Source organism: Polyodon spathula, chromosome 16, assembly GCF_017654505.1.
Source record: "Polyodon spathula isolate WHYD16114869_AA chromosome 16, ASM1765450v1, whole genome shotgun sequence".
NCBI classification, from domain to species: Eukaryota; Metazoa; Chordata; class Actinopteri; order Acipenseriformes; family Polyodontidae; genus Polyodon; species Polyodon spathula.
Genome location: NC_054549.1, coordinates 10645306 through 10670586, shown reverse-complemented (window position 1 = coordinate 10670586; position 25281 = coordinate 10645306). Strand labels below are relative to the sequence as shown.

The 25281-nt window shown below is 44.6% G+C and overlaps 1 protein-coding gene across 13 annotated transcripts in view; it reads left to right on the top strand.

Annotated features, from left to right (window-relative positions):
- Window positions 1-22825, top strand: part of LOC121328558 (E3 ubiquitin-protein ligase UBR4-like) — a 49385-nt gene extending 26560 nt beyond the window's left edge. For 6 of the 13 annotated variants that reach the window (XM_041273291.1, XM_041273297.1, XM_041273296.1 and 3 more), the window contains 41 exons: window positions 319-546; window positions 870-948; window positions 1175-1399; window positions 1748-1916; window positions 2135-2279; window positions 2387-2472; window positions 2575-2662; window positions 2749-2942; window positions 3279-3518; window positions 3799-3937; window positions 4284-4409; window positions 4619-4747; window positions 4918-5261; window positions 5572-5662; window positions 5759-5843; window positions 5937-6064; window positions 6198-6327; window positions 6557-6720; window positions 6999-7108; window positions 7469-7610; window positions 8141-8222; window positions 8667-8840; window positions 8933-9054; window positions 9186-9383; window positions 9473-9553; window positions 9710-9797; window positions 9909-10036; window positions 10238-10345; window positions 10455-10574; window positions 10851-11041; window positions 11358-11531; window positions 11801-11900; window positions 11994-12212; window positions 12666-12779; window positions 12887-13029; window positions 13121-13246; window positions 13833-14027; window positions 14484-14708; window positions 17695-17785; window positions 18069-18231; window positions 18495-19524. In XM_041273291.1, coding sequence (XP_041129225.1) covers window positions 319-546; window positions 870-948; window positions 1175-1399; window positions 1748-1916; window positions 2135-2279; window positions 2387-2472; window positions 2575-2662; window positions 2749-2942; window positions 3279-3518; window positions 3799-3937; window positions 4284-4409; window positions 4619-4747; window positions 4918-5261; window positions 5572-5662; window positions 5759-5843; window positions 5937-6064; window positions 6198-6327; window positions 6557-6720; window positions 6999-7108; window positions 7469-7610; window positions 8141-8222; window positions 8667-8840; window positions 8933-9054; window positions 9186-9383; window positions 9473-9553; window positions 9710-9797; window positions 9909-10036; window positions 10238-10345; window positions 10455-10574; window positions 10851-11041; window positions 11358-11531; window positions 11801-11900; window positions 11994-12212; window positions 12666-12779; window positions 12887-13029; window positions 13121-13246; window positions 13833-14027; window positions 14484-14708; window positions 17695-17785; window positions 18069-18231; window positions 18495-18559 — 5949 coding nt within the window. In that variant the 3' untranslated portion in view covers window positions 18560-19524. Of the gene's footprint in view, window positions 1-318; window positions 547-869; window positions 949-1174; window positions 1400-1747; window positions 1917-2134; window positions 2280-2386; window positions 2473-2574; window positions 2663-2748; window positions 2943-3278; window positions 3519-3798; window positions 3938-4283; window positions 4410-4618; window positions 4748-4917; window positions 5262-5571; window positions 5663-5758; window positions 5844-5936; window positions 6065-6197; window positions 6328-6556; window positions 6721-6998; window positions 7109-7468; window positions 7611-8140; window positions 8223-8666; window positions 8841-8932; window positions 9055-9185; window positions 9384-9472; window positions 9554-9709; window positions 9798-9908; window positions 10037-10237; window positions 10346-10454; window positions 10575-10850; window positions 11042-11357; window positions 11532-11800; window positions 11901-11993; window positions 12213-12665; window positions 12780-12886; window positions 13030-13120; window positions 13247-13832; window positions 14028-14483; window positions 14709-17694; window positions 17786-18068; window positions 18232-18494; window positions 19525-22152 lie in introns of those variants that run through there. The other 7 variants (XM_041273300.1, XM_041273299.1, XM_041273298.1 and 4 more) reach the window with 3 other exon arrangements.
- The last annotated feature ends 2456 nt before the right edge of the window (window positions 22826-25281 follow it).

The following is a 25281-nucleotide window of genomic DNA, read 5'->3' as shown; positions in this document are numbered from 1 at the left end:
TGTTTGCAGATCATTTCGATTTTTCAAAATTAAAAAAAATAAATAAAAAGGTGTAAAATAAATAAATACAATCTTATAAAATGTGATAGATTCACTTGGGCTTCCGTTGCCCTGCCGGTTTTCATTATATTACCCTGAAGATCTGTATCTGTCCTTCGGGTGAGAGGTAAAACCGATGTCCTGTTTTAAGTGACTCTTCAGCTGCAACAGTTATTGATGCACAGCTCGCCCCCTACTCTCCGAGTCGCTTTGGATAAATGCGTCCTGCTAAGTGACTCATTTATTAATAATTCTGTTCTTCTTTTTATTTTTTCACAGTATTTGATGATCCAGCAGACTCCCTTCGTCCGTCGGCAAGTGCGCAAGCTGCTGCTGTTCATCTGCGGCTCGAAGGAGAAGTACCGGCAACTCCGGGACCTGCACACCCTGGACTCGCACATGCGAGGGATCAAGAAGCTGCTGGAGGAGCAGGGGATCTTCCTGCGCGCTGGAGTGCTCACCGCTACCTCCGGCTCGGCTCTGCAGTACGACACCCTCATCAGCCTGGTAAGCACCGCGCTGGCTTCGGAATCATAGGCAGGGTTTAGTTTAGCAGCCATTCCAGCTTTCAGTGCTTAATTAGACACACACCACCACACGCCGTTTGTACAGGTGTGACTTACATAAGGCTTTGCAGGAAAAACCTCGAAAGACTCAGTCACACAATGGGAGTCTCAAATAGATTAAGTCATCCCTAATATTAAAGATTCAGCTTTCTATTTTTGAGAGCCTGCAGTTACAGCCGCTATGCATTTATTCTTGTTAACATCTAGACCTATAGATAGGAGACATATAGATTTATATTGTGGATTTTTTTTTATTTTATAAAGATGGAGCATCTGAAAGCATGTGCTGAAATTGCCACCCAGCGAACTGTGAACTGGCAGAAGTTCTGCATCAAGGATGACTGTAAGTACATCTCTGTATTCAGACATGTAATGCTTCTATCTGTTCTGAACTGACCCTGGTCTGTAGGTTTGTTCATGAAGCTATGTGGAGGAACTATTTATTTGGCAGATTTTTAAATAACAGGCTTAATTGAAGGGAGCTCTGAAAGCCTGGACCGTGTATGGGGGCTAATATGAGTTTCAAGCCACGAACCCACATGCTGTGACGCTGTGTGTTTCCTCCCCAGCGGTGCTGTACTTCCTGCTGCAGGTGAGTTTCCTGGTGGATGAGGGCGTGTCTCCGGTGCTGTTGCAGCTGCTCTCCTGTGCTCTGTGTGGCAGCAAGGTCCTCTCCACCTCCTCAGGGGGCTCCACAGCTGCGGGGTCCAGCTCCCAGTCAGGCTCCCAGAGCAAGTCCTCCTCCTCCTCCAGCAAGAAGAGCAAGAAAGAGGACAAGGAGAAAGACAAGGATGGTGAGCATGGGAAAAAAAGAAACGTTTCTTTCTGTTAGTGTTTCAAAACGGCATGGTGAGCAGCAGCTGAAGAAAATCAAAAGTGAAAAACGAATTTGTTGATGGGAGCGGTGTGCAAGACAATTTCTGTTCTGCACGGAATGACAAGTACACTTAAAGAAAACCTATAGAACAGTTCTATTCAACCAGCAGATAGCACTGTGTCAGCCTGTTCAGAGACGTGTGATCAGTGACCTCCATACAGCGTGTGTATTAAGTCTTGCTTCCCCTTGTAATCGCTGCGTGCACGGATGTCTGTTGTAGAATATATAGCTGCAGTGTATCATTGCAATGCTTGTGTCTCTTCAGGAGAAGGCTCAGTCAGCCAGGAGGACCAGCTGTCCATGGCTCTGGTGAGCCAGCTGAATACGTTCGCTGACAAGGAGACTCTGATCCAGTTCCTGCGCTGCTTCCTGCTGGAGTCCAATGCCTCCTCTGTGCGCTGGCAGGCTCACTGTCTGGCCCTGCACATCTACAGGTAGCCCTGCACACCTGGACTCCACACTCACGGCAATGTAGCTTGTTACATTCCCGCTGAGGATAGTCCTTACAGTTGAAGCATCTTGGTTTCTGCACAAATAAATGTGTCTTCTTGAAATTGTGTGCGTGCAGGAGTGTTAAATTATTGCACTTCTTGTAGATGCACAAGCTGAAACCAGGGGGGGGGCTGACTTCAGTGTTGTGTTTAAATCCTAGGAACTCCAGTAAGTCTCAGCAGGAGCTCCTCCTGGACCTGATGTGGGCGATCTGGCCCGAGCTGCCAGCCTACGGGCGCAAAGCAGCCCAGTTTGTGGATCTCCTGGGATACTTCTCACTGAAGACTCTCCAGACTGAGAAGAAGGTAATTGTACCAGCACTGGAGCAAACTGGAGATTTATTTTTATTAGATGTTTTTTTTCAGCAAAATTTTCCCATCATTTTATTCTCATGTAAATTCTTATTTTGCAGCTGAAAGAGTACTCCCAGAAGGCTGTAGAGATTCTCCGAACCCAGAACCACATTCTGACAAACCATCCCAACTCCAACATCTACAAGTGAGTCTGTAATCTGGAAGCAGGGCGTGCTTCGTGTGAAAACCATGCTACTGAACGGGTGCTTTTCAATAATCTGTGTACAATTTCTCTCTTTGTTCCCAGCACTCTGTCTGGACTCGTGGAGTTTGATGGTTACTACCTGGAAAGTGACCCTTGTCTTGTCTGCAACAATCCTGAAGTGCCCTTTTCTGTAAGTCTATAAAATCATAGATTTTTCTCCATAAGACCATTGAGTGTGCATCCAGGTGATTTACACACAGTATTTGTGACCTGCAGAACATCAAGCTGTCCTCTATCAAGGTGGATACCCGCTACACCACCACACAGCAGGTGGTCAAGCTCATCGGCAGCCACACCATCAGCAAAGTGACGGTGAAAATTGGGGACCTGAAGCGCACTAAAATGGTTCGAACCGTCAACCTGTACTACAACAACAGGACGGTGCAGGCTATCGTAGAACTGAAGAACAAGTGAGTGCTGATGTCACCTTTTGAGTCGCTTGAAGCTACATTTTGCCGTATTCGACCAAAGTGTTAGTATTTGAACCTCAAATCTGAGATATGAAAACCGTTACGGGGTTGGTTTCACAGGCCCAGATTAACGCTGTTCTTGGACTACAGTACCCACGGTAACATGCTGCTTATCGGGGTCTGAAACTTTAGGTGTATGTTTTAATCCAAAAGACTGCCACCTTTAACAGTGCTGGGATATTCCTGTAGCCCACACTAGATTCGGTTTGAATTAATTGGAAATATCTACACCATCTCTTAATTTCTTTATTTTTTATTTTTATTTATTTTGTCTAGACCGGCTCGTTGGCACAAAGCCAAGAAGGTGCAGTTGACCCCGGGTCAGACGGAGGTGAAGATTGACCTGCCTCTCCCCATCGTGGCGTCCAACCTGATGATCGAGTTTGCCGATTTCTACGAGAATTACCAGGCTTCCACCGAGACCCTGCAGTGCCCACGCTGCAGCGCCTCCGTCCCGGCCAACCCTGGCGTCTGTGGCAACTGTGGAGAGAACGTGTATCAGTGCCACAAGTGCAGGTGCGTGGAGGGCATGGGCAGAGGACGTGGCTGCTGTTACACCCCATCTTAACATGATACGGGAGGGTGCCAGGTCATCTTAGTACTGCCGTAACTGATGTATTTTAGGTACAGCAAATAAGCAGAACTTTCTTGTTGCTGGCTAGTGTATTGTTTTGAAATCTGTGTTAGATTACAAAAGGGAAGGGGAGCCAACTTAAGTATGGCTGAAATAGTTTTGGTTCACCTAAGCAACTTCTAGAATTAATAGTACTTTTTTTTTTCTTTTTAATCATTTCAGATCTATCAACTATGATGAAAAAGACCCTTTCCTGTGCAATGCCTGTGGCTTCTGTAAATACGGCCGCTTTGATTTCATGCTCTATGCTAAGCCCTGCTGCGCAGTGGACCCAATTGAGAACGAGGAAGACCGGAAAAAAGTAAGATATTGATGAGCAAGGCAAGCTGACTAAGCTGACTGAACTGACTTGCTCACCAAGTAGGCTTGGTGGTCCAGTGGTTAAAGAAAAGGGCTTGCTACCATGAGCTTCCGGTTCAGCCACTGACTCACTGTGTGTGACCCTGAGCAAGCCACTTAACCTGTCCTTCCGATGAGATGTAAAACCGAGGTCCTGTTGTGAGTGACTGCAGCAGCAGTTGTGATGCATTGTTCACCCCCTAGTCTCTGTAAGTCACTTTTGGTTAAAAGCGTCTGCTAAATGACTCATTAAAATAGTCACCCTGCATTGCATGGGAATTGTGATTAAAATCTTGTTCCCCTATCAGGCTGTAACGAACATCAACGCTCTCCTGGACAAGGCTGACCGGGTTTACCATCAGCTGATGGGACACCGTCCACAGCTGGAGAACCTGCTTTCCAAAGTGAACGAGGCAGCTCCGGAGAAACCACAGGTGAGCCTGAAAGAGAGAATAAGTCTCTTTGCAAACTGCGAACCAGCAAATTTGCAATAAATGAAATCCAGTCCTGTAGTAGGCAGGATTTGGCGTAGGTGCTTGATGTCGCCAGTAATTCATCAGATAAAGTGTGTCTTCGATCTTTCAGCAAGTGCATGTCTAGAACTTCATTTATTTTAAATGTATGTCTATTGAACGTGTTTCAGGATGACGCTGGCAGTGGAGCAGGACTCGCAGCCTCCTCAGCCAGTGTGAACAGGTACATTCAGCAGCTGGCCCAGGAGTACTCTGGAGACTGCAAGACCTCCTTCGACGAGCTCTCCAAAATCATACAGGTAGGAATCGCATCCATGTGACTCATGTCCTGCAATGCATCAATAAAGCCTGTGCTTTTAAGCATCAGATTGTATTTTACAGTCTCCCTGCCTGTGTGCTATTCAGTGTACTGAGGGTCTTCTGCTGGGTTTGTTAGCTAATCAGATGTAAAATTGTTTTCTGATACTAGAAAGTGCTGGCCTCCCGCAGGGAGCTGCTGGAGTACGATCTGCAGCAACGAGAGGCGGCCACGAAATCCTCGCGCACCACGGCCCAGCCCACGATCACCGCCAGCCAGTACCGGGCGCTGTCAGTGCTGGGCTGCGGCCACACCTCCTCCACCAAGTGCTACGGCTGCGCCTTGGCTGTCACGGAGCACTGCATCACGCTGCTGCGCGCCCTGGCCTCCAACACCGCCATCAGGCAGATCCTGGTACTGCAGGGCCTGATCCGCGAGCTGTTCGAGTATAACCTGCGCCGCGGCGCCGCCACCATGAGGGAGGAAGTGCGGCAGCTCATGTGCCTCCTCACCAGGTACGCCTGCTCTCCTGATGGGGCTCTCCGTTCTCATTCATTCACCGAGGGAATGCTCAGGCTGTCAGTTTGTATGTAAAAATATTTCTGAACTGTTTCTCCTGCCCTAAAATAAGCAGCAACACTCATTTTTAGATGTTTTGAATTCTCAGATCCTTACGATCATACCCTTTGTGTCAGCACCCCCCTCCCCGCCCTCTCTCTCGTGTTTAATTCCTCTTCCGCACTGTCATGCTGTTCTTGCTTACTGTGTTTTCCTCCCCCAGTATCTTCTGAATTAATGATTTCCCCATTGCTTTCCCCATGGCAGAGACAATCCTGATGCAACGCAGAAGATGAACGACCTGATCATTGCTAAAGTCTCCACGGCGCTCAAAGGGCATTGGGCTAATCCTGATCTGGTGAGGAGTAGTTGGAATGACGTCGCATACATGAGTGTGATTTTTCTAGATTAAGTTGTGTCTGACTGACCGCTGTGTTTATAAATTGCATTGCAGGCCAGCAGCCTTCAGTATGAGATGCTGCTGCTGACGGATTCCATCGCTAAAGAAGGCGGCTGCTGGGAGCTTCGTCTCCGCTGCGGTGAGTGGCAGCTTTTGCACAGATTTTTTTTGTGATGGCAGCTCGCTAGCTGGGGCTGTGCCGATGAACCTCTTCCTGCTTGTTTGTATGCAGCTCTCAGCCTGTTCCTGATGGCTGTGAACATCAAGACTCCTGTGGTGGTGGAGAACATCACCCTGATGTGCTTGAGGATCCTACAGAAACTCATCAAACCGCCAGCCCCCACCAGCAAGAAGAACAAGGTACTGCAGAGCGGGTTCACATCCATCATCAATCATTCTTCTTTTTTTTTTTTTTTGCAATGCAAGTGAATTATTTAGTTGTACAGCTTCTGTGCGTCTTTGTATTCACGGCTGCATTTTCTTCTCCGCGTAGGAAATTCCTGTAGAGTCTCTGACCACTGTCAAGCCTTACAGCAACGAGATCCACGCACAGGCTCAGCTCTGGCTCAAGAAAGACTCGAAGGCTTCTTACGAAGCCTGGAAAAAATGCCTTCCAGCCAGAGGTAAAAACCACCATTTATTAAAACGACTTTTTGTTTTATTTTCAGCTTCCAGACAAAAATGTGATATTTGCATCGGATTCTTTTTTTTTTTTTTTCTTATCTGGCAGTTGTTGTTGAGCTTAGAAATGTAAAAAAAAAAAAAAAAAAAAAAAAAAAGTTTCACTCTGTATGTTTTCTGTTTTAAAGTCTAATAAGCGCTTGTGTTAAAGCACTGTTTTACCTTCCCATGCAGCCCAAGACTCCGGCAACAACAAGCCCCCCAACAAAGCAGAGCTGCGTCGGCAGTACCTGCTGGAGAAATACGTGTGGAAGTGGAAGCAGTTCATGAGCAAGCGAGGGAAGAGAACGCCCCCTCTGGATCTCAAGCTGGGACACAATAACTGGCTTCGGCAGGTAATGTACAAGGGCGCTGGAGACCCGAGACTAACTACTGTGTGATGTGTGTTTCTTTTAATACAGAGAGCTTTCTTTTAAAAATCAGTTTTGAGTAAAACCGGTTAACTTTGGAGTTTGATGAAGACAAAATGTCAGTTGCTGATTTCACCACTCCCACCCCACTAATCTTGGACAACCTTACTTGCATAAAGTAGAGCCAGGTTTGTGCTCATGGGATCTCCAGAAGCCATGCAGAAACTGTTATATTACTGAAAGATGACCTCTCTTTCTCCTAGGTTCTGTTCACCCCAGCAACCCAGGCTGCTCGGCAGGCTGCCTGCACCATCGTGGAGGCTCTGACCACCATCCCCAGCCGCAAGCAGCAAGTCCTTGACCTGCTCACCAGGTACGTCAGACTGCCTGCCACAGCAGTGAGATCCTGATCCCGGCTAGACAGTGATTATTAGGAGCTTTCTTTTAACACGTATCTCGTCTAGTTATTTGCAAAGGTTTTGTAAAAGTGTGCGTGCAAAATAATTCATTGCAAACTATTCTGCAGGGCAATTGGTAGTTTAGTTTTGTTTTATGTAGAAAAAAAAATGTTTTTGTTATCTGCTGTGCCCCTTTGCTGTTATCGGGGACATGTAAAGGTTTCATTTGAATTTTTCAGTCTAGCCACTGCCTGTTTAAAATATTTATAAAACATGCCTTGATTTTTATATGCATTCAGTGTAGTCTTAACTTGGTTGAATAATTTCTCTTCCAGTTACCTGGATGAGCTGAGCATTGCAGGGGAGTGTGCAGCTGAGTATCTGGCCCTTTATCAGAAGCTCATCAAGCCGGCTCACTGGAAGGTGTACCTGGCGGCCCGGGGGGTTCTGCCATACATTGGGAACCTCATCACCAAGGTAAGAGCTGAAAGAGCCTGGTGTGTGTGTGTGTGTGTGTGTGTGTGTGTGCATGGGGAGGGGGCACCATTGCATTGTGTCTAGCGTACAGGACAAAATGTTCTTGTAAATACTTCAATTATTAAGCTGGACAATGCAGCATTAAAAGCCTATCTTGGGTCTTAAAATGGTGGAGAAGTGGTCACATGATCTAAAGGTGCACACACTCAACATGGCATTAAGAAGCTGTTTCTGTCCATCTGGAAATAACTGTTTAGAGTCATGGGAAGGGGTAGCTTCTGTTGGATTTAGTTTCTTTTCTTTTTAAGCAGTAGTTAGGCAAGAATCTGTCGTGCAGCACCAAAAGGGGCTGTACATCTTAGGAGCTGCATCTGTGATTGCACTGTGTTTTAAAGGCAGCTGTACAGAGGTGTATGGAAAGGGTTTTATAAAATATGTATAACTGAAGGGAGTGCAGTGTCACTGAGCTGCTGCTGCTGCACAGCGAGCTGGGGGTGATCGTGTTCTAATGGCTCTCTGTGTTTTGACAGGAAATTGCACGTTTATTGGCCCTGGAGGAGGCAACCCTGAGCACAGACCTGCAGCAAGGATATGCTTTGAAGAGCCTGACAGGTACTGCGTACTGAGGATGGGCTCAGGTGGCAACCTGTCTGCTGTGTTTTAATGTTACAAGATACATGTACAGCTGTGGCCAAAAGCTTTGCATCAAGTAATTCTAAGAAACTACAAAATGATAAAGTCTACCAGAAGCCATACAGTATTTGATGATAGATTTTCAAAATATCACATTTCATTACATTTATGGAAAACTACAAAGCCATATGTAATTCAATATGTTAACATAACGTTATTCAGCAGGTTTCATTCGACTTTATGAAACAAAATGAGTTAATTCTATTGGTTTCAGATTCATTCATTGTTTCAGTGTTTTAGTTCCAGGGAGGAGATGATGCGTTTCTTTTTAGACAGGTTTGTAATGTTGAGACTCGCGCGTTGGTGGTCGTGACAGTTTCCCGAAAGGGAATGCCTGATCTATCTCTGCTCTGTTTCCCGCAGGCCTGCTGTCCTCCTTCGTCGAGGTGGAGTCCATTAAGCGTCACTTCAAGAGCCGGCTGGTGGGCACCGTCCTGAACGGATACCTGTGTCTTCGGAAGCTGGTGGTTCAGAGAACCAAGCTGATCGATGAAACCCAGGACATGCTGCTGGAGATGCTGGAGGACATGACCACAGGTGAGCCGCGGCACTACTGTAGGACTGCCCCTTCCTTTTAGCGTGCGGTCGAAAAGAAGGCTTGCATCTCAAACTTGTTCGTTGTTGTCTAGGCACGGAGTCAGAAACCAAGGCTTTCATGGCTGTGTGCATCGAAACCACCAAGCGATACAACCTAGATGATTACAGAACACCGGTCTTTATCTTCGAGCGGCTCTGCAGTATCATTTACCCGGTGAGCACTTGATTTTCCCTTCACTCCAGAAAAAAAATGTGATCATTTTATTGTATAAGTAGCAGCATCTCCTTAATGGCATGGTGTGCACGGTGTTACCATTGCCTGGTCTGCTCATCCCTTTCCCCCAGGAGGAGAACGAGGTGACAGAGTTCTTTGTGACCCTGGAGAAGGACCCGCAGCAGGAGGACTTCCTGCAGGGCAGGATGCCGGGGAACCCCTACAGCAGCAACGAGCCTGGGATCGGGCCTCTCATGAGAGACATCAAGAACAAGATCTGCCAGGACTGTGACCTGGTGGCCCTGTTGGAGGATGACAGTGGCATGGAGGTATCCTACACAACAGTGCAGAAATACAGATTCTTTATTGGTTTATAATGAAGAGCAAGGTTAACTTGACTCACCCCTTTTTTTTTAAGCTCCTGGTTAATAATAAAATCATCAGCCTTGATCTCCCTGTTGCTGAGGTCTACAAGAAGGTCTGGTGCCCCACGAATGAGGTGAGCATTGAGATTCTCGTATTAAATACATTTGACATCCCGAATCCAGTTACGGTGAAGCTCCAAGAATTGCCTCTTATCTTCTTCTGTTGCGGTTTCTCATCTGCTAGCATCTAGTGTGTTGCTGGTGTTGATGCAGATTTGTTTCCTGTTTAGGGAGAGCCCATGAGAATCATCTACCGCATGAGAGGGCTTCTTGGAGATGCCACTGAAGAGTTTATAGAGTCACTGGACTCCACCACAGGTACTGGGTTCTAGACTGTCCTGTGTAGCCGAACTGCTTAGAAAGTTTTGTAATTTGGGTTTTGCAATATATTGACGTGCTCATTTCTGTTCGCCCTTTCTGTTTCTTCAGATGAAGAGGAGGACGAGGAAGAGGTGTATAAAATGGCTGGAGTGATGGCTCAGTGTGGGGGACTGGAGTGTATGCTGAGCAGACTGTCTGGAATCAAGGACTTCAAGCAGGGGCGCCACCTCCTCACTGTGAGTATCCATAGCAGTCGCTGGTCCTTATGCAGGCATGAGAACCAACTGTGGGTCATGTGTTTTTTTGTTTTGCAATTCAACCTGCTCAATTACCGAGCTGTCATTTTCAGTGCCACACTTAAATTGCTAGCACTACAGATACAGTGAGAATTTGATCCCGCGGCGCGATGTGTAACAGTTTGGTTTTTGGTCCTCCAGGTGTTGCTGAAGTTGTTCAGTTACTGCGTGAAGGTGAAAATCAACAGACAGCAGCTGGTCAAACCCGAGATGAACACCCTCAACGTGATGCTTGGCACTCTTAACCTGGTGAGTGATCCTTCAACGACGGATCCAACCGTTTTTTAATAAGAGACGATAATTGCGTTAAGCCAAGCTGTCCTCCAATGACCCCTGTCTCTGTGTGTGTGTGTCCTAGGCGCTGGTGGCTGAGCAAGAAAGCAAAGACTCTGGCGGTGCCTCTATCGCAGAGCAGGTCCTCAGCATCATGGAGATCATACTGGATGAAGCCAATGCAGAGACGCTCTCTGAAGACAAAGTAAGGATTCCTTTCGTCCAGTTTCTGGTTTCAGAACTCTCAACATGTGTAATACTTTTAAAGGCTTCCTGCCAGATTGTCACTTCCACCTTTTTTTTTTTAGATGGAGGGGATTAGTACTTTAACACCCGGTCTATAGTGGTGTCTTCATATACTGAAATGTATTATTAAGAAAAGAAAAAAAATGAATTGAAACTGACTGCACAAAGCCTGTGTTTTTTGTAGTTTTTCCATAACTTGGATGATAACTGCTCTGTTCTCTGACCCCCCCCCCAGGGTAACCTGCTGCTAACAGGGGATAAGGACCAGCTGGTAATGCTGCTGGACCAGATCAACACACCCTTTGTGCGCTCGAACCCCAGCGTGCTGCAGGGTCTTCTCCGAATCATCCCCTACCTGTCCTTCGGCGAGGTGGACAAGATGCAGATCCTGGTGGACCGATTCAAACCCTACTGCATCTTTGACAAGTGAGTGGATCGGTCCCTTTCTCCGCTTCCAGGAGACACGAGCAGTGTTTTGCACATCTAAATCAATATAACTCCACGCCATATTCACAAACGTTTACCACCGTGGTAGATTAAAACCAGTTCATTTTAAGAGCTTCAACATGCACCTTTAGTAGTTTTCTTGCTGGGTGTGTAAAATGTAATGAAGAAGCTATTACTTAGCACAGTGGTAAATGCTTTGTGAAGTAGTGTGTCATAGTGTCCGTAGTGCCAAAGCTATGAATTTGGAGTTTGAACCCTGTATTGATGATGACTCCTTTTTTTTCCACCAATGCAGGTACGATGAAGAGCACAGCGCCGATGACAAGGTCTTCCTGGACTGTTTCTGCAAGATCGCGGCCGGCATCAAGAACAACAGCAACGGACACCACCTGAAAGACCTCATCCTGCAGAAGGGAATCACCCAGAACGCTCTGGATTACATGGAGAAACACATCCCCAGCGCCAAAAAGTAATTTTCATGGTTCACACATGCAGAAGTCTTTTAGACGCATTGCCGTCTGCTGATCAAGTACAAAAGCCATTGAGGGGGGGTACAGTTTTGGGTGATGAAGAATAAATATTTTGGGTGCAGTGTGCAAAGGGATTGTGTATTTGTATTTGCCCATAACAACTGGATCGAACAAGAGGCGTTCCACTCCTGGAGCCAGCATTGTCTGGCAGTAGAGTGGCATGTTGGATTACTCCGTTCAGTTTATAACCATGACTCTGTTTTTCCAGCCTTGATGCTGACGTGTGGAAAAAGTTCCTCTCCCGCCCTGGCCTGCCCTACATCCTGAGGCTGCTCCGGGGGCTGGCCACCCAGCACCCGCCCACACAGGTAAAGGGGCGGGGGGTGGCTCAGAGAGGCCCAGTTTGAGGCCACTTTCTTTTTGTTTTGAATAACCGTTAACTGCACGTTGACCCTGAGCAGGTATTAATCGGGACGAACTCCATCACAAACCTGCACAAGCTGGAGCAGGTGTCGAGCGACGAGGGCATCGGGACGCTGGCGGAGAACCTGCTGGACGTGCTGCGGGAGCACCCCGAGGTGAACCTGAAGATCGACGCGGCCCGCAAGGAGACCAGGGCCGAGAAGAAGCGCATGGCCATGGCTATGAGGCAGAAGGCACTGGGGACGCTGGGAATGACGGTGAGATCCCCTGTTATTACTGCATCAGAGGGCTTCCGCCACAAGCGTGCGTCGTACTAGCAACGCTTATTCTCTGGTATGAAGAAGCAAACTGATTTGTGATCAGCAACCCTACAGAATTAATTCATTTTGCTTCATAGTTACATGAAACCTGCTCAATCATGTTACGTTAACCTATTGAACTGCATACTGCTTTGTAGTGTTTCCATATACTGAACAAAAAAAACGGACACCTAGAAGTGTGGCATTTCAAAATCTAACATGAAATACTGTACTGCGTAGACTTCCAATATCATTTTGTAATTTATTTGATTACATGATGTAAAATAAGATATAAATTATGTTCATAAAGCTTTTTTTGTTGTTGTTTACATTGTCTCAATCCTATAATTCTCAGTTATGCAAAACTCGTAGCCAAAGCTGTAATATTAATTAAGCTGCCTTCTTTTTCAGACCAACGAGAAGGGCCAGGTGGTGACAAAGACCTTGTTACTCAAACAGATGGAGGAGCTGATCGAAGAGCCGGGTCTGACCTGCTGTATCTGCCGTGAGGGATACAAGTTCCAGGTGGGGCTTCACTTAACCACAGTGGTTGGATGTGCTTTTCATGTGTTGTGTGCAAGTACAAAGCCTTTGCTAACAACACGCTGCTGTGCTCCCTGCCCCCCCTGCAGCCGACGAAAGTCCTGGGTATTTACACGTTCACGAAGCGCGTAGCTGTGGAGGAGTTTGAGAACAAGCCCCGCAAGCAGCAAGGCTACAGCACTGTCTCGCACTTTAACATTGTCCATTACGACTGTCATCTCGCTGCTGTCAGGTATGGAGAAGCTTCTCGCCTTCCGTACTTTTAAATGCGACATTTACCACAGCAATTTAACAGTTCGCACTGTGTCCACTTGGCGTTTTAGGCTGGCCCGGGGGCGTGAGGAATGGGAGAGTGCCGCCCTGCAGAACGCCAATACGAAGTGTAATGGACTGCTTCCTGTCTGGGGGCCTCATGTTCCCGAGTCTGCCTTCGCCACGTGTTTGGCCAGGTGAGTCCGGCTTCGTGGTTTTCAGCAAGCTTCGTGCAGGTTGACTTTTTGTCTTGGGTTCTGTAACATGTATTACACTATGTGTGGGAAATCAACATGTGACATTCTTTATTTGTAGGTCAGGGTGCCTTATTTTATTATGATACTGACACCTGTTGTAATGTGTCATTGAAATCCTTGTCATGACGTCACTTTGTTACATTTAATCCTGTATTGAGACAAGCTGTTTTAGCATGCCAGCAAAGGCTCTTTTGTTTGCATTGTCAAAATAATCCATAGAGATCGAGAACGAACAACTGCAAGAGGATATTAAAATAATAGCCTCTTCGTGTTTTCAAGAGGCATGCCAATTGCGAATTAATAAAATAAATAAATGCATTCATAGACTCTGGTGTTTCTGAGTAGAGACAGGATCGTTTGCTGAAAGAGTGGATGACCTAAACAAAGGAAACATTACAAACGGGGGAAGCTAAATCTGTTTTACAAACGTGTTTCACTAGATGTGTTCTTAGTACTTTTTGTTCTTGCTGACATTCCTTTTCCTTCCTTCGTTGATTTACAATCGCTGTTGCTTTGAAACCTTCAGGCACAACACGTACCTGCAGGAGTGCACAGGCCAGCGCGAGCCCACCTACCAGCTCAACATCCACGATATAAAGCTGCTGTTCCTGCGTTTCGCCACGGAGCAGTCCTTCAGCGTGGACACGGGAGGGGGGGGCAGGGAGAGCAACATCCACCTCATCCCCTACATGATCCACACCGTGCTCTATGTGCTCAACACGTGAGTCTTCAGCTGCCTCTGTGCTGTGCTCAACCACTTTTACATCTGCTTGGTGAAAACTTCTTAACCATCAAATATGACCCATCCTGTTTTTTTATTTCTTTTTTTTTCATTTCTGTTAACTCTTTCGTGCATGATGACCTCACATGGGGGCGGATTTAAAAAACATAAAACCTCTCCTAGTCTTACGGGGACCCCTCCCCTGTAAAGCAATGCAAAAAATAGACAACATTCAATTAAAAATATTTGTGTCCAAAACAAATTATTTTCAGTTGCAAGGGTTATTTTTTATTGATTTATTTTTTTAAATACAACACGATACAAATATTTCCGTTAAAGGGGAATGTGTTGTGCATCTCTGGATGCCTGTGATGCAATCTGCATTAACGCAGTTGGCAGCCCGGTTTTGCAGAACCAGGCTGGCTAAGGTCAGTGCAATAATGAATATCGTTGCAGGACGAGGGCCACGTCGCGGGAGGAGAAGAACCTGCAGAGTTTCCTGGAGCAGCCCAAGGAGAAGTGGCTGGAGAACTCTTTGGAGGTGGACGGGCCACACTACTTCACCCTGATGGCTCTGCACATCCTGCCCCCCGAGCGCTGGAGAGCCACGCGCATCGACTTCCTGCGCCGGCTCCTGGTCACCACGCACGTCAGGAAAGTGTCACCAGGGGGCGCCAGCAAGTAAGAGCCATTAGCCGGGCCTCTGTGTATTGCTCAGATCCACCCCCTGTTCTTTTTTTGGCTCCTATCGGTCTCACTCGGCCATTGAAAGGCTTTCTCTGCTTTTTCCAGAGACAAAACAACTAGAGACCTGCGCTTGACGTGTTTTTGATGATGTCGGAACTGGTCCGACAGGACTGCAAAGGGCTAAAATCATAGCAGTTGGAATGCAGATAGAGTTGTTTTTGCAATTCCATTGGTCAGTAAGCTAGTGTAAGCCGCGCTGTGATGTTCTCCAGTGTGTAAATGTTGTATAAAGTGTCACCTCCTCATGTCTGGTAGTTATTGATTGGCGTTCGGCTGCCGCCTTCTCAGTTATATGTGGTAGGTATGAGAGCTGATAGAATAGCATGCACACCGAGCTTTTCAAATGACGTTGACAGGTAGGTCACCCCAGAATGAGCGCAGCAGAACATTTCTAACATCCTCTCTGGGAAGAGCGACAGTATAACTTCACTGTCGACACAAAACATGTTCTTTGCCTGCATGTATTTCATCTTTGCAGTCCTTGGCTTTTCAACCTATTTTTAAGTGTTACTAAAGACAAGCAATCCTACCCTGGAAACAATGCCACACCTCCTTCCTGTAAAACAAGTACTGTTTTTGAATATTGTAACAGTAATAGTCATCCAGGGTTATTGAGACAATTTTCACATTTCCCTGTCTTGCCCTTGGTTCGAAGTGTTTTTGTCTTTTGTTTATTCCCTTATGATATAGACATAAGCACTATATTAATGCTGCAGAGGTCTAGAAAATCCTTTTTTTTTATTAAAACAAGCTGCTGTGTGTCATTTTTCAAACTATTTGGCAGTACCTCTGTCTGCAGCTGAAAGCGTCTTAGAATTTAAACCGAACTTCCACCCAATTGTTACATGTGCTGTTTATCAACCTCCCAGACTGTATTCCAAATTCTGCAGCAGCTCCCCCTTCCCACAAACAGAAGTTATTAATGGGAGCCAATATAACAAACAGCTGCTCAGCCTTCTCGAGAAGAAACATCTCTTCTCTTTTGCATCTGTGTTTCATCTTTTAATGGCATAGCAGCTTTATCCTGGCTGCCTGGTCATTTTAAACGTTGCAGAGATCACTTTCTGTCCCCAGCGTCTGTCTCTTGTCTCTGATTTACTGCCATTTTATAAAAGCTTGCCCTCTGTGTGCTGTTTCTTGCCCTCTGTTCTGTGCTGTTTCTTGCCCTCTGTTGTGTGCTGTTTCTTGTAATGAATTGTGGCGTCTCTGAGAATGGCAGTAGGTATGATTTGAGGACGCTATTGACACTACAGATGTAGCTTTAAGAGTTGCTACAACACTCTGTTTTTTACATATCGTTACAAGTATAGGACAAAAAAAAAAAAAAGCCGTTGCTCTGCTCAGCAGCAGCAGCTTTCATTCCACAGTGTTTTTTTATGGATTTATTTCCCCCACAGGAGGATAACATGTATTGGATCAATATGGGAAGCTTGAAAAGTCCTGCGTTTGTCTCCTGCATGGATCAGTTGTATGCGTTTGGTTCCATGCAGCTGTGCACCCATGTGAAAACACAGAGTGCCCATTTCACTAAAGCCTTGCATTTAAATCCGTGTTTGAAGTTGCCCAGACAGGCTTTTTTACTAATTATGGTTTACAAAGTAAGTACTTATGTTAAAGCATAACTACTTCGCTTAACTGTCCTAAATTAGCCTGCATATTGATCTTGGGCAGGTGGGGCTTATTGGGTTTGTGCTTGAAGCAGAATGTTCTGAAAATTCCTGTCTGCTTGTTGAGCGTTGAAAGTGAATGTTTTAACAAGTTGTTCTTGTTGCGTGTTAAAGAGGTCCCTGCATAACCTATTATAGACGGCAGTAAGAGCCTTTGCACATATAGCAGACTGTTTAGTGTTCTTGAGTTAGGGAGGCATCATTATTAAGCTTCAATAATTAATGAGCCATTGACAACGCTGAAGGAAGTGCAATCGTTTTCTTGCACTAGAGCCACTAAAGAGACACGGTTCCAAGTCTCTCGGAGCCACAGTGGGTGGCTGTATCTTTTCTATTGAAGGGATGGGACAGACGTGAAGGGCATGACCTGTCTTTACTATAATCTGGAGTGTTTCTGCTGTGTCCTAGGAAAGGGCTAGATCTGCCCTCCAGCATGACACAAAGATCACTTCATACTCTGAATCACTGTGGTTCGACTATTAACTTAATCTTTTGATATGCTGAAATTGCAAACCAAGTAAGTGGTTGAATTCCCCAATTCCCCCCACCCCCCCCCGTGTACCAAGAGGTGGTTTCACAGAATACAGTTTGATCTGTTTCTTCACGTGCTTGAAGCTTGGTACTGCAGTGACCCTTCATTCTTTACTTCCCGTCCTGCTTTTTCTTTTTGTTCTGCATTATATTTTTTCCCTTTTTTGAGAATCGAACATTGTTTGCATCCATTTCTTTTGTGAGGATGGTACTTCAATCCTACGTGTTTTAACAAAGCTTTTTTTTCTGTTTTTTAACAATGTTACATTTTAAAAGGGCGTTTTCATTCTCGTATCAATCTGCAAGGAAAATGTAATTGACTCATCAGATAAAACTGCTGCTGAAATACCAGCGAACATGAGACACACACAAAAGCAAGTCAGGACTCAAACTGACTGGTTACTCCCATCATAAAAGGAAATCAATTTCTTCTATTCAGAAATGTTCTCTTTTAAAGCATCCTTCCTTGCTCAATTGCTTTAAACACTACTGTGTCTGTTCCATATTGGTAATGTGCATCCATCACAAGAAGAGAGGGGGAGCTGAATTGATGGGTGCTAAAGTGTCTATTTCCCCCACTCCATGAAATCTGCTATTTATTGTATCGTGAGGATAATGTGGGTTGTGACCGCCTTGTATGGTCAAGTCTCATGCATGAGTTTATTAATGTGTGCTAAAATGCAGGTGCTAGTCCTAACCCTCTGTGGCTTGCTCTCTTCCAGACTGGCAGACAAAGCTGTGAAGGAGTATGCAGTGTACCGCTCTCCGCTGCTCTTCTGGGGGTTGGTGGATCTCATCTATGAAATGTTTAAGGTGAGAGACAAGCTTTTCTTAGAAACCAGTTCATTTACTTGCTTGCATATTTCTTAATGCCGTGCTGCTGTTGGCTCCTGCACGTTATGATTACAGTTTAGCCCCTTGGCCTACGAGGGCCATTCTGACCTCAGGGCTTGGTTCTGAACAGGACCTTAATCATATTTAATGTGTTCTAATGACAAGGCCAGTGTTCTGCGTCCTGCCAGACTGCAGCTGGTGAGTTTTGCACAGACGTAACGGCCAGCCGATTCCACTGACGTGGTTCTCTTTTGCTTTGCAGAAGGTGCCCACCAGTAACACAGAAGGAGGCTGGTCCTTCTCCCTGGCAGAGTACATCCGGCACAGCGACATGCCCATCTACGAGGAGTCGGACAAGGCTCTCAAGACCTTCCAGGAGGAGTTCATGCCAGCAGAGTCCTTCTCGGAGTTCCTCGATGTCGTGGGTCAGTACGAGACGCAGCTTAAAAGAAATCCATAAATGTTGGCAAAGTTAGGAGTCAATGAAAGATTGCTTTTATAGGTAACGTCCTATGCTCACATTCAGCCAGCACCTTACCATCTTATTTCTGAGCTTCACTCCCCCCTAGCTCCTAGTCTAAGATTTTGTTGCATTATTCATGCTGGGATGCTTGTGCTTGATGTAGCAAAAGTAAACTGTGAAATGGAGGTCTGAGTAACGTTTCTCATTTGCACTCCTTCATTCCAGGACTTCTGGCAGAAATTCCAGACCCGGACAGCTTCCTCCAGGATCTCCTGAACTCTGTTCCCTGAGTAAGTCCTCCAGACAGGACGGAACCCACACCTGATTTCTAACCCGCTCTGCGTTGCTGTCCTTCGATGGTAACGGCACGTTCGAAACAGCGACCAGGGGGTCTAGCAGTATTTAGCACTGGGCTTGAAACCCCACGGGGTCAGGCAGCGTGCACCAGATCATTCGGGTTCACAAAACATCTTGATTTGGACCTGAGGGTTCACTTCTGCTGGGGTTTTTTTTGTTTGTTTTAGTTTTTTTTTTAACCCTTGTAACTCTGGAATAGTATGTGGTAGTGTAAAGGGTTTCTGCATTTCTAACAGTTAACATTTATGGAGGAATATTCTCTGTTTTAGGTCATTCGCAAATGTGGTTGAACGAACCATGCATCTAAGTTATTTGCAGCATATGAGCAGCAAAATAAAACCTGAGATTTTTTTTTTTTTTGTGCTGTTGGTGCAGAAGCTGCTTTTTTTTTCTTTCAGAAAATATAATCTCTATGAAGCCACAAAAAAATGCTCTCTGTGGAAGCCGCCATGACCTTGATCTCGCTTCTCTGGAGTCCTGCACAATTTCTCTAGCATTCTGGTGCATTGTATGTGAAGTTGTGATTTAAAGCAGGCTCTGCTTTAATGTTTTAAATATGCATGTGTGTGTTTTAGGTGTTTCTCATTAAACAAACCAAACCATTAGAATTCATTGAAATCTTAATGTTTACATGGACTAAGCAGCCATGCGGTGACATTAACCACAATTGCATTGCACTTTCCCTGGTAAAGGAGAACCATGTAAAACATTTCAGATCATATATGCAAGCTTTGAGACGGCCCCCTTGTTCTCCAGAGCTGACTGCATGGTGTGGGGTTTGTTTCACTCATGGTAGCGCTTTTTGCTGTGCCCGCCGCTGCTGTAACGTGTTCCTCTTGTTGAATCTTTGCTTCTGGTTTAGCTGAAGAAGATGAAGAATAAAGTTCTAGTGTCTAAATCTTGTGTTTTCTGATTGTTTTTGTTCTAACGTCAAGGTGTTCATTTTCAGGTTGAAGGTGGAAGGGTGCAGTTAAAATAATTTCACTGAAACTTCTTGCCAAAACAGAACAGTTATGCAAACAAACACCTTACTTGGTATTTTTATTATATTATCGATTTTGACCTACAGAGGCAAAAACCAGTGAAATGGCTCTATCAGGTAAAAAATAAAGATGTACAGGCAGAGCCGTGCTTCGTGTGACTGTTTACACAGAGCAGTAGTGATGGCATGACAGGTTAGGTGAGGCTAGGGTGGTGGTGGGTGAATGGTTAGGGTTGGAAAGATGACTGGATATCATTACAGCTCATTCTCAGTGTAAGTATGCAAAACTAAATAAATCACAGCCTTACAAAATTCACAAGAATATGTGCTGTATTGTTGGAGTACATACTAGGAACCTAGTTTATTATAATTGCTGGTTAAGCCTGTTCAAAACTGACCTTAATTCCCAGTGCCCTGGGGATTGAAAGAACTCTGCATCCAATGTTTAAGCCACAGTACAGAACTAACCCAACTGAACCTGTACAGTAATTGCAGAACAGCAAGCAGTAGTCTGGTAGGGAAACTAAAATGTATACAAAATATATTCCTTAACGATACTCAGATCTGAAAAGACTGTGATTTGTACACCGTAATTAAATATATACAATGTGCTCCCCCTTTATCCTGCAGAACAGGTTATAAGGCAGTATGCTCATGGCTCCCATTTGCCCCATAATGCCATTACACTAACACTAGTATTCTCGTTATAAGGCAGAACACAAATAGCAGTCAGACATACGAGGTACACGATACCGCTCAATGTACAGCATTAAGAAGGGGTACACTAATTTATATATATATATATATATATATATATATATATATAATCGTAATGTATTTATTACAATATAAAATGATTTGGGATTAACTAGTCATAGAGGATTGTGTTTAATCCTCTGAAGTAGTTTTCTTGTAGGCAGGTTTGTACGCTATGGAGCTGAGAAACACACCCAAACTGGGAGAACACAGCAATGAGTGTGTAAGAAGCCTGGCATGCAGGGTAATGATGAGTAAAACAGGAACCTATAAAACAGCAGAGGCTTCAAGCGTGTTCATGTGGGCGAAAGGGATTGATTCCATTCCTCCATGACCCAATACCGGCTTAGTCCAAGACACAACTTGCGCCAATATTAGTTGTGTAGTACAAAAAGCTTAAACCACATTCCACAGAGATTACGGGCTCCTGGAATCGGGCATGTGTTTATTGAAAATTGATTTTAGTTGGCAGTTTTTAAGTGAGGAAAACCTGCAATCGTTCTGCGCTACCAAAGACGTGAAATTATTTCGACTACTGACTTTCCAACTGTGGAGTGAACTTCTGAGGTACCTGTGCAGCTGGAAATCGAAATTCTGAAACAGAATCCCAAAGTATTAAGCCTCATTGTGTTTTTGTGTTTACCTGGAATGCTACAGCATCGGAATGTATCGTTTTCTCAGAACAGAACAAGTTATCGAACAAGTGCCAAAGTCCGCACTAGTCCTGTTAAATCTAATTATCTCAAGAGTTTTCCCTGACAAGTGAGAAACGGCTCTGATTACTGAGCCTACTCCTCCCTTGTTTCGAGCCCCCGGGATCGAAACAAACTATTTCAGTTTAAAGAATTCACAGAGGAAGGACTTGTTACTTTTGCCAATTCAGTACAGTGCTGTGGCATTGTTTACCAGAGCCATTGTCACTGGTGGCTCTTTCAAACCTCAAGCGCTTGCATGCTTGTTTGTTTTAATAAACCGCATTTGTCGTGCATGAAATGCTTTTTCCTGCTAGTTGTATAATATTAAAATTGCTGTGTTCCTTTCAGAAGAAAGCTTGTAAAAAATAAATAAATTAAGGGCATTTCTTTCATCTATGGAGAAAATTACCCAACTAACATGAGGCAATTCTGGACGTTAATGTAATCTACACCAGAATAGGTTCCTGCTAGTTTCATAGCAGGATCAAGTAAAAACTTTGCACGCGTGCAAAAGAAGAAAGCCAGTTTGTCCGTATATGTCGTTGTGGAAGAAAAGGTCTTCATTCTTTAAAACAAAAAGGTTTGGGGTATTGTGGTTGCAGTCCAGTCATACCTGCATAGGACCTGCTTTGTATAATCTACTCTATACTGTACCTTTCAGTATCTCCTGTTATTTGTTTATAGCCCCCAGCCTAGCTGCAATGTACTTCAACTCAGGTGTTTTGCATATGTTAACGAGTTGAATAAAAGACCTTCAGCTCTCATGATCAATGGATGGAAATGCAAATCAGCTGCTCAGTATTTGAGTGCATTGGATGAAGGGGACTTTCCTTCGGGAAGGTAACTAGAAAGCAATACTAAAGTACTATCACACCATACCCAAAGCAATGGGGCGATCTGTGCCTTCAGAATGCTTGACACCTCATACCCCTTCAAACCAGAGTGAGATACACACAAGGTCCTCACAATTGTGTACCTGAAAAGTATGAAATAGACTTTTGTGAGACTATAACAGCACGAACTGCACGTTACAGTAATCCGCACAGTAAGTTTTGCAGTTAAAGCTGAAATGCTCGCTTTTTTGTTCAAACAGGGCAATCCTCCCCTTTGTCCTGGAACAGTTCAAGCTCTCTCATGTGGAAAGAAGGTAGCGGGTTATACCGGAGATTCGTCAGCTCTGTATGTTGAGGACTCCACAGCTCCTGTCAAACGCAAGCAGAGATGCCTGCTGACCCATGGTCTAACCTCGGATAGCTTCAAAACAGCACCCCCACCTTGCACAACAGCGTACACCTGTCATCCCATTGTGTGTGTGTCTGATGTAAAACTTTGAGCATGTCTGTACAGCTCTGTAATTTAATCTCACACCCAAATACCCTTAGGTACAGTAATTACCAAAGCACCCTGTATTTGTGTCTGGGTGTGTGTTAAAGATGCTTTAAAAATGTAAGTACTTTTCCATAATTTAATGGTTTTTAAGGTGGGTGGTTTTGAGATCTGTGGCTCCTATAGGGTTGTATTCATCTTCTATTCTGTAGCTGTTATTGATTGATATATAGCTGGATTTTTGATTTCCGCGCTCCAGAACTCCTATCTGTCTGTGACCCTTGTACTTTGCAAAGACAGTGCTTGAGCAGTATATGCATTTTTTTTCTTGCAAGCACCAGCAAAGGGTTAGACAATGTTCCTTAAACTATACTCTGTGTACCTTATGTATTTTCATAGTTCATTTTTTGAGACTCGCTGAGTGTGCTTGTTTTGTACTTGTCTTCATGTTAAACTATAAAAGATAATGACTCTGTTTGCATCGTTACATGATTCTGCACCTCCTTTTTAAAGAGCATCCTCATCATGTAATAATGTGGAGAGGTGCCCTACACCTATGCATGCAAATTAATATGTTGACATCATGTGACACACTGATGTAATGGTACAGTTCTTCCTTATAGAAAGATCCCACTGAGACAATACTGGAGACAGCAGTGCATTACCCCTGAGAAACCCCGCAAAGCAAGTGCAAGCTCAGACCTTCAAGCATTATTATTTTTGTTCAGGTTATTCACAATGTTTGTCTTGCAACTGCTGCGTCAAACTGGACAAAGGTGTTCCTAACTTGCACTTAGCTGTCAATTCCGGATTGGAAGCAGAATCGAGAACTGCATTCCATTCCGCATGCAGTTCCAGAGATAAGAAGCCAGTTATGTTTTCCTGAGCCTGGCCTAAGTTGGATTGAAATAGTTTCCAAAGTCACTGGAATGCCGTGCGGTTTTGGGATAATTGAATCCATGTGGAGAGTCACTTTTATGCAGGAGAGGATGTAGATATACTACATTGCCTTATCTTTTGTAATACATTCGTCTTTTCAAAAACAAGGTCTCCCCTTTCGATTTAAAAGGCCCCTTGGAATTCAAAAAGCACTCCTGTAAGGTCATGTGTTTTTAAAGGGATGCCGAAGGATTCTTCTAAAGAGAAACACGCCAGTGAGCTTGAATGGGTATCTGATGAATGCATTTCTAACAAAGAAGGATTCATTAAGCATGGTTAACTGATCTGTAAACGGTGCCAGCAGCACAACAGGATGTAATAAAATCAAACTATGTTCCCGCATTGCTACAGCAGTACGCACAGTTCTGGTTGAGGTTTGATAGGCTGTGTGTGTGTCTCAGTGCTGAATCAGTCTATATAAATCATTGCAGGTGTGTTACAGACATGAGCTCTCTTGTCAGGTCTCCCACACCAGCTCTGTGCTCGTTCCTTGCCTTCAGAGAAACGTCTCTCTCTGCTCACTGGATCAGTGAGGGATCATCAGCCTGTCCTCCCGCAGCCTGTCAAAGGGTCTGAAGCATGGCCAGAGCTGTAGGTATTCGCTATAGCAACCGACTGGAACCAACTGGAACATAGTGATGCAATAGTGAAGTCACAGCAGGTGTTAAGCTGTCATGGCCTTGCACTAAACAAACTCTGAAGAGAACAGGCTTGGCACTTTCGTATTATTTTAATAGCAGGCGGGGAAGCTGGCATGGCAGAATTGTAAAGGTGTGAGCCTTCTCTTCAGATCACAGGGCGTTCTTTATCTTGAGATTAAGAGATGTTCGAGAACGAAGCGGCAGCGCCCCAAAGTGACGTCACACATCGCTTCCCCCGAAAGGCTCCAGGGTTGAAATACAATTGATAAAGCCTCGTTTCTCATTCCAGGAGAATGGCATCGCATGTAACGCGCACACAGCGTGTTTCAGAAATCCCGAGACAGGCTAAAGCCGTACTAGGTGGTAGTGAACCGCAAGAGCAACCAGGCCTTTGGGTCTCCCCAGCCAGTCAAGGGGGTAGAAAGCTGGCATCCCAACAGTGGGAGACAACGTGGTGTAAACTGATATGGTGTGATAGTGATCAGGGCCATGTTTCCTGGAATGGCATAATTACATAATGGGGATTTCACACGTGTGTGTGTGTGTGTGTGTGTGTGTGTGTGTGTGTGTATATATCTATATATATATAAACGTGTGAAATTCCCATTATGAATTCTTAATGTGAATATTGGCTGGAATATCGCATGCAATAGTTCGTTGCAGCTTTGTGTTGCGCATTGGATGCCTGAAAAATGCAGAGGGGGAAAAAGGCCTTCAGCAAATTACAAGTACTGTACTTAGAAACGTAGGCAAGTCCTGTACTTCAAAGTCTCCAACACAAATCAAATAATAAACCCATTTAGTGATACTACATTAAAACCTGTTATCACGCCCCAGCTGTAAAAGCTCTCCTGCACGCAAAGTGATTCTTAGTTAACATGTTAAAACGTTTAAACAAAAACGAAAAACAATTAAACACATGAGTCTGCAGGGTGAGGCATCGCCTGGAGCAGACAATAAATCAAATACAACACATTTCAGCTAATGCATGTCAAATGATGGCATTGATAACCATATTTGGGTCTAATCAACTAGTAAAAATGATGTTTGGATGTGTCTCTGGTATTTGTGTTTTTAACCACATTGAAACGGTGTGTGTGTATATATATATATATATATATATATATATATATATTGATATAATATATAATATATATATATATAATATATAGAACTTTGAATATCAAAGTTGTTTATGAGTTTTGAGGATGATTCCATAAATCATTCTGTTATTGATACAAGCACAGTATTCTATTAATGTCGTTTTCCAATGAGTTGTTTCGCTACTGTGTATTTCCTTTGCAGGATGTGGCGGG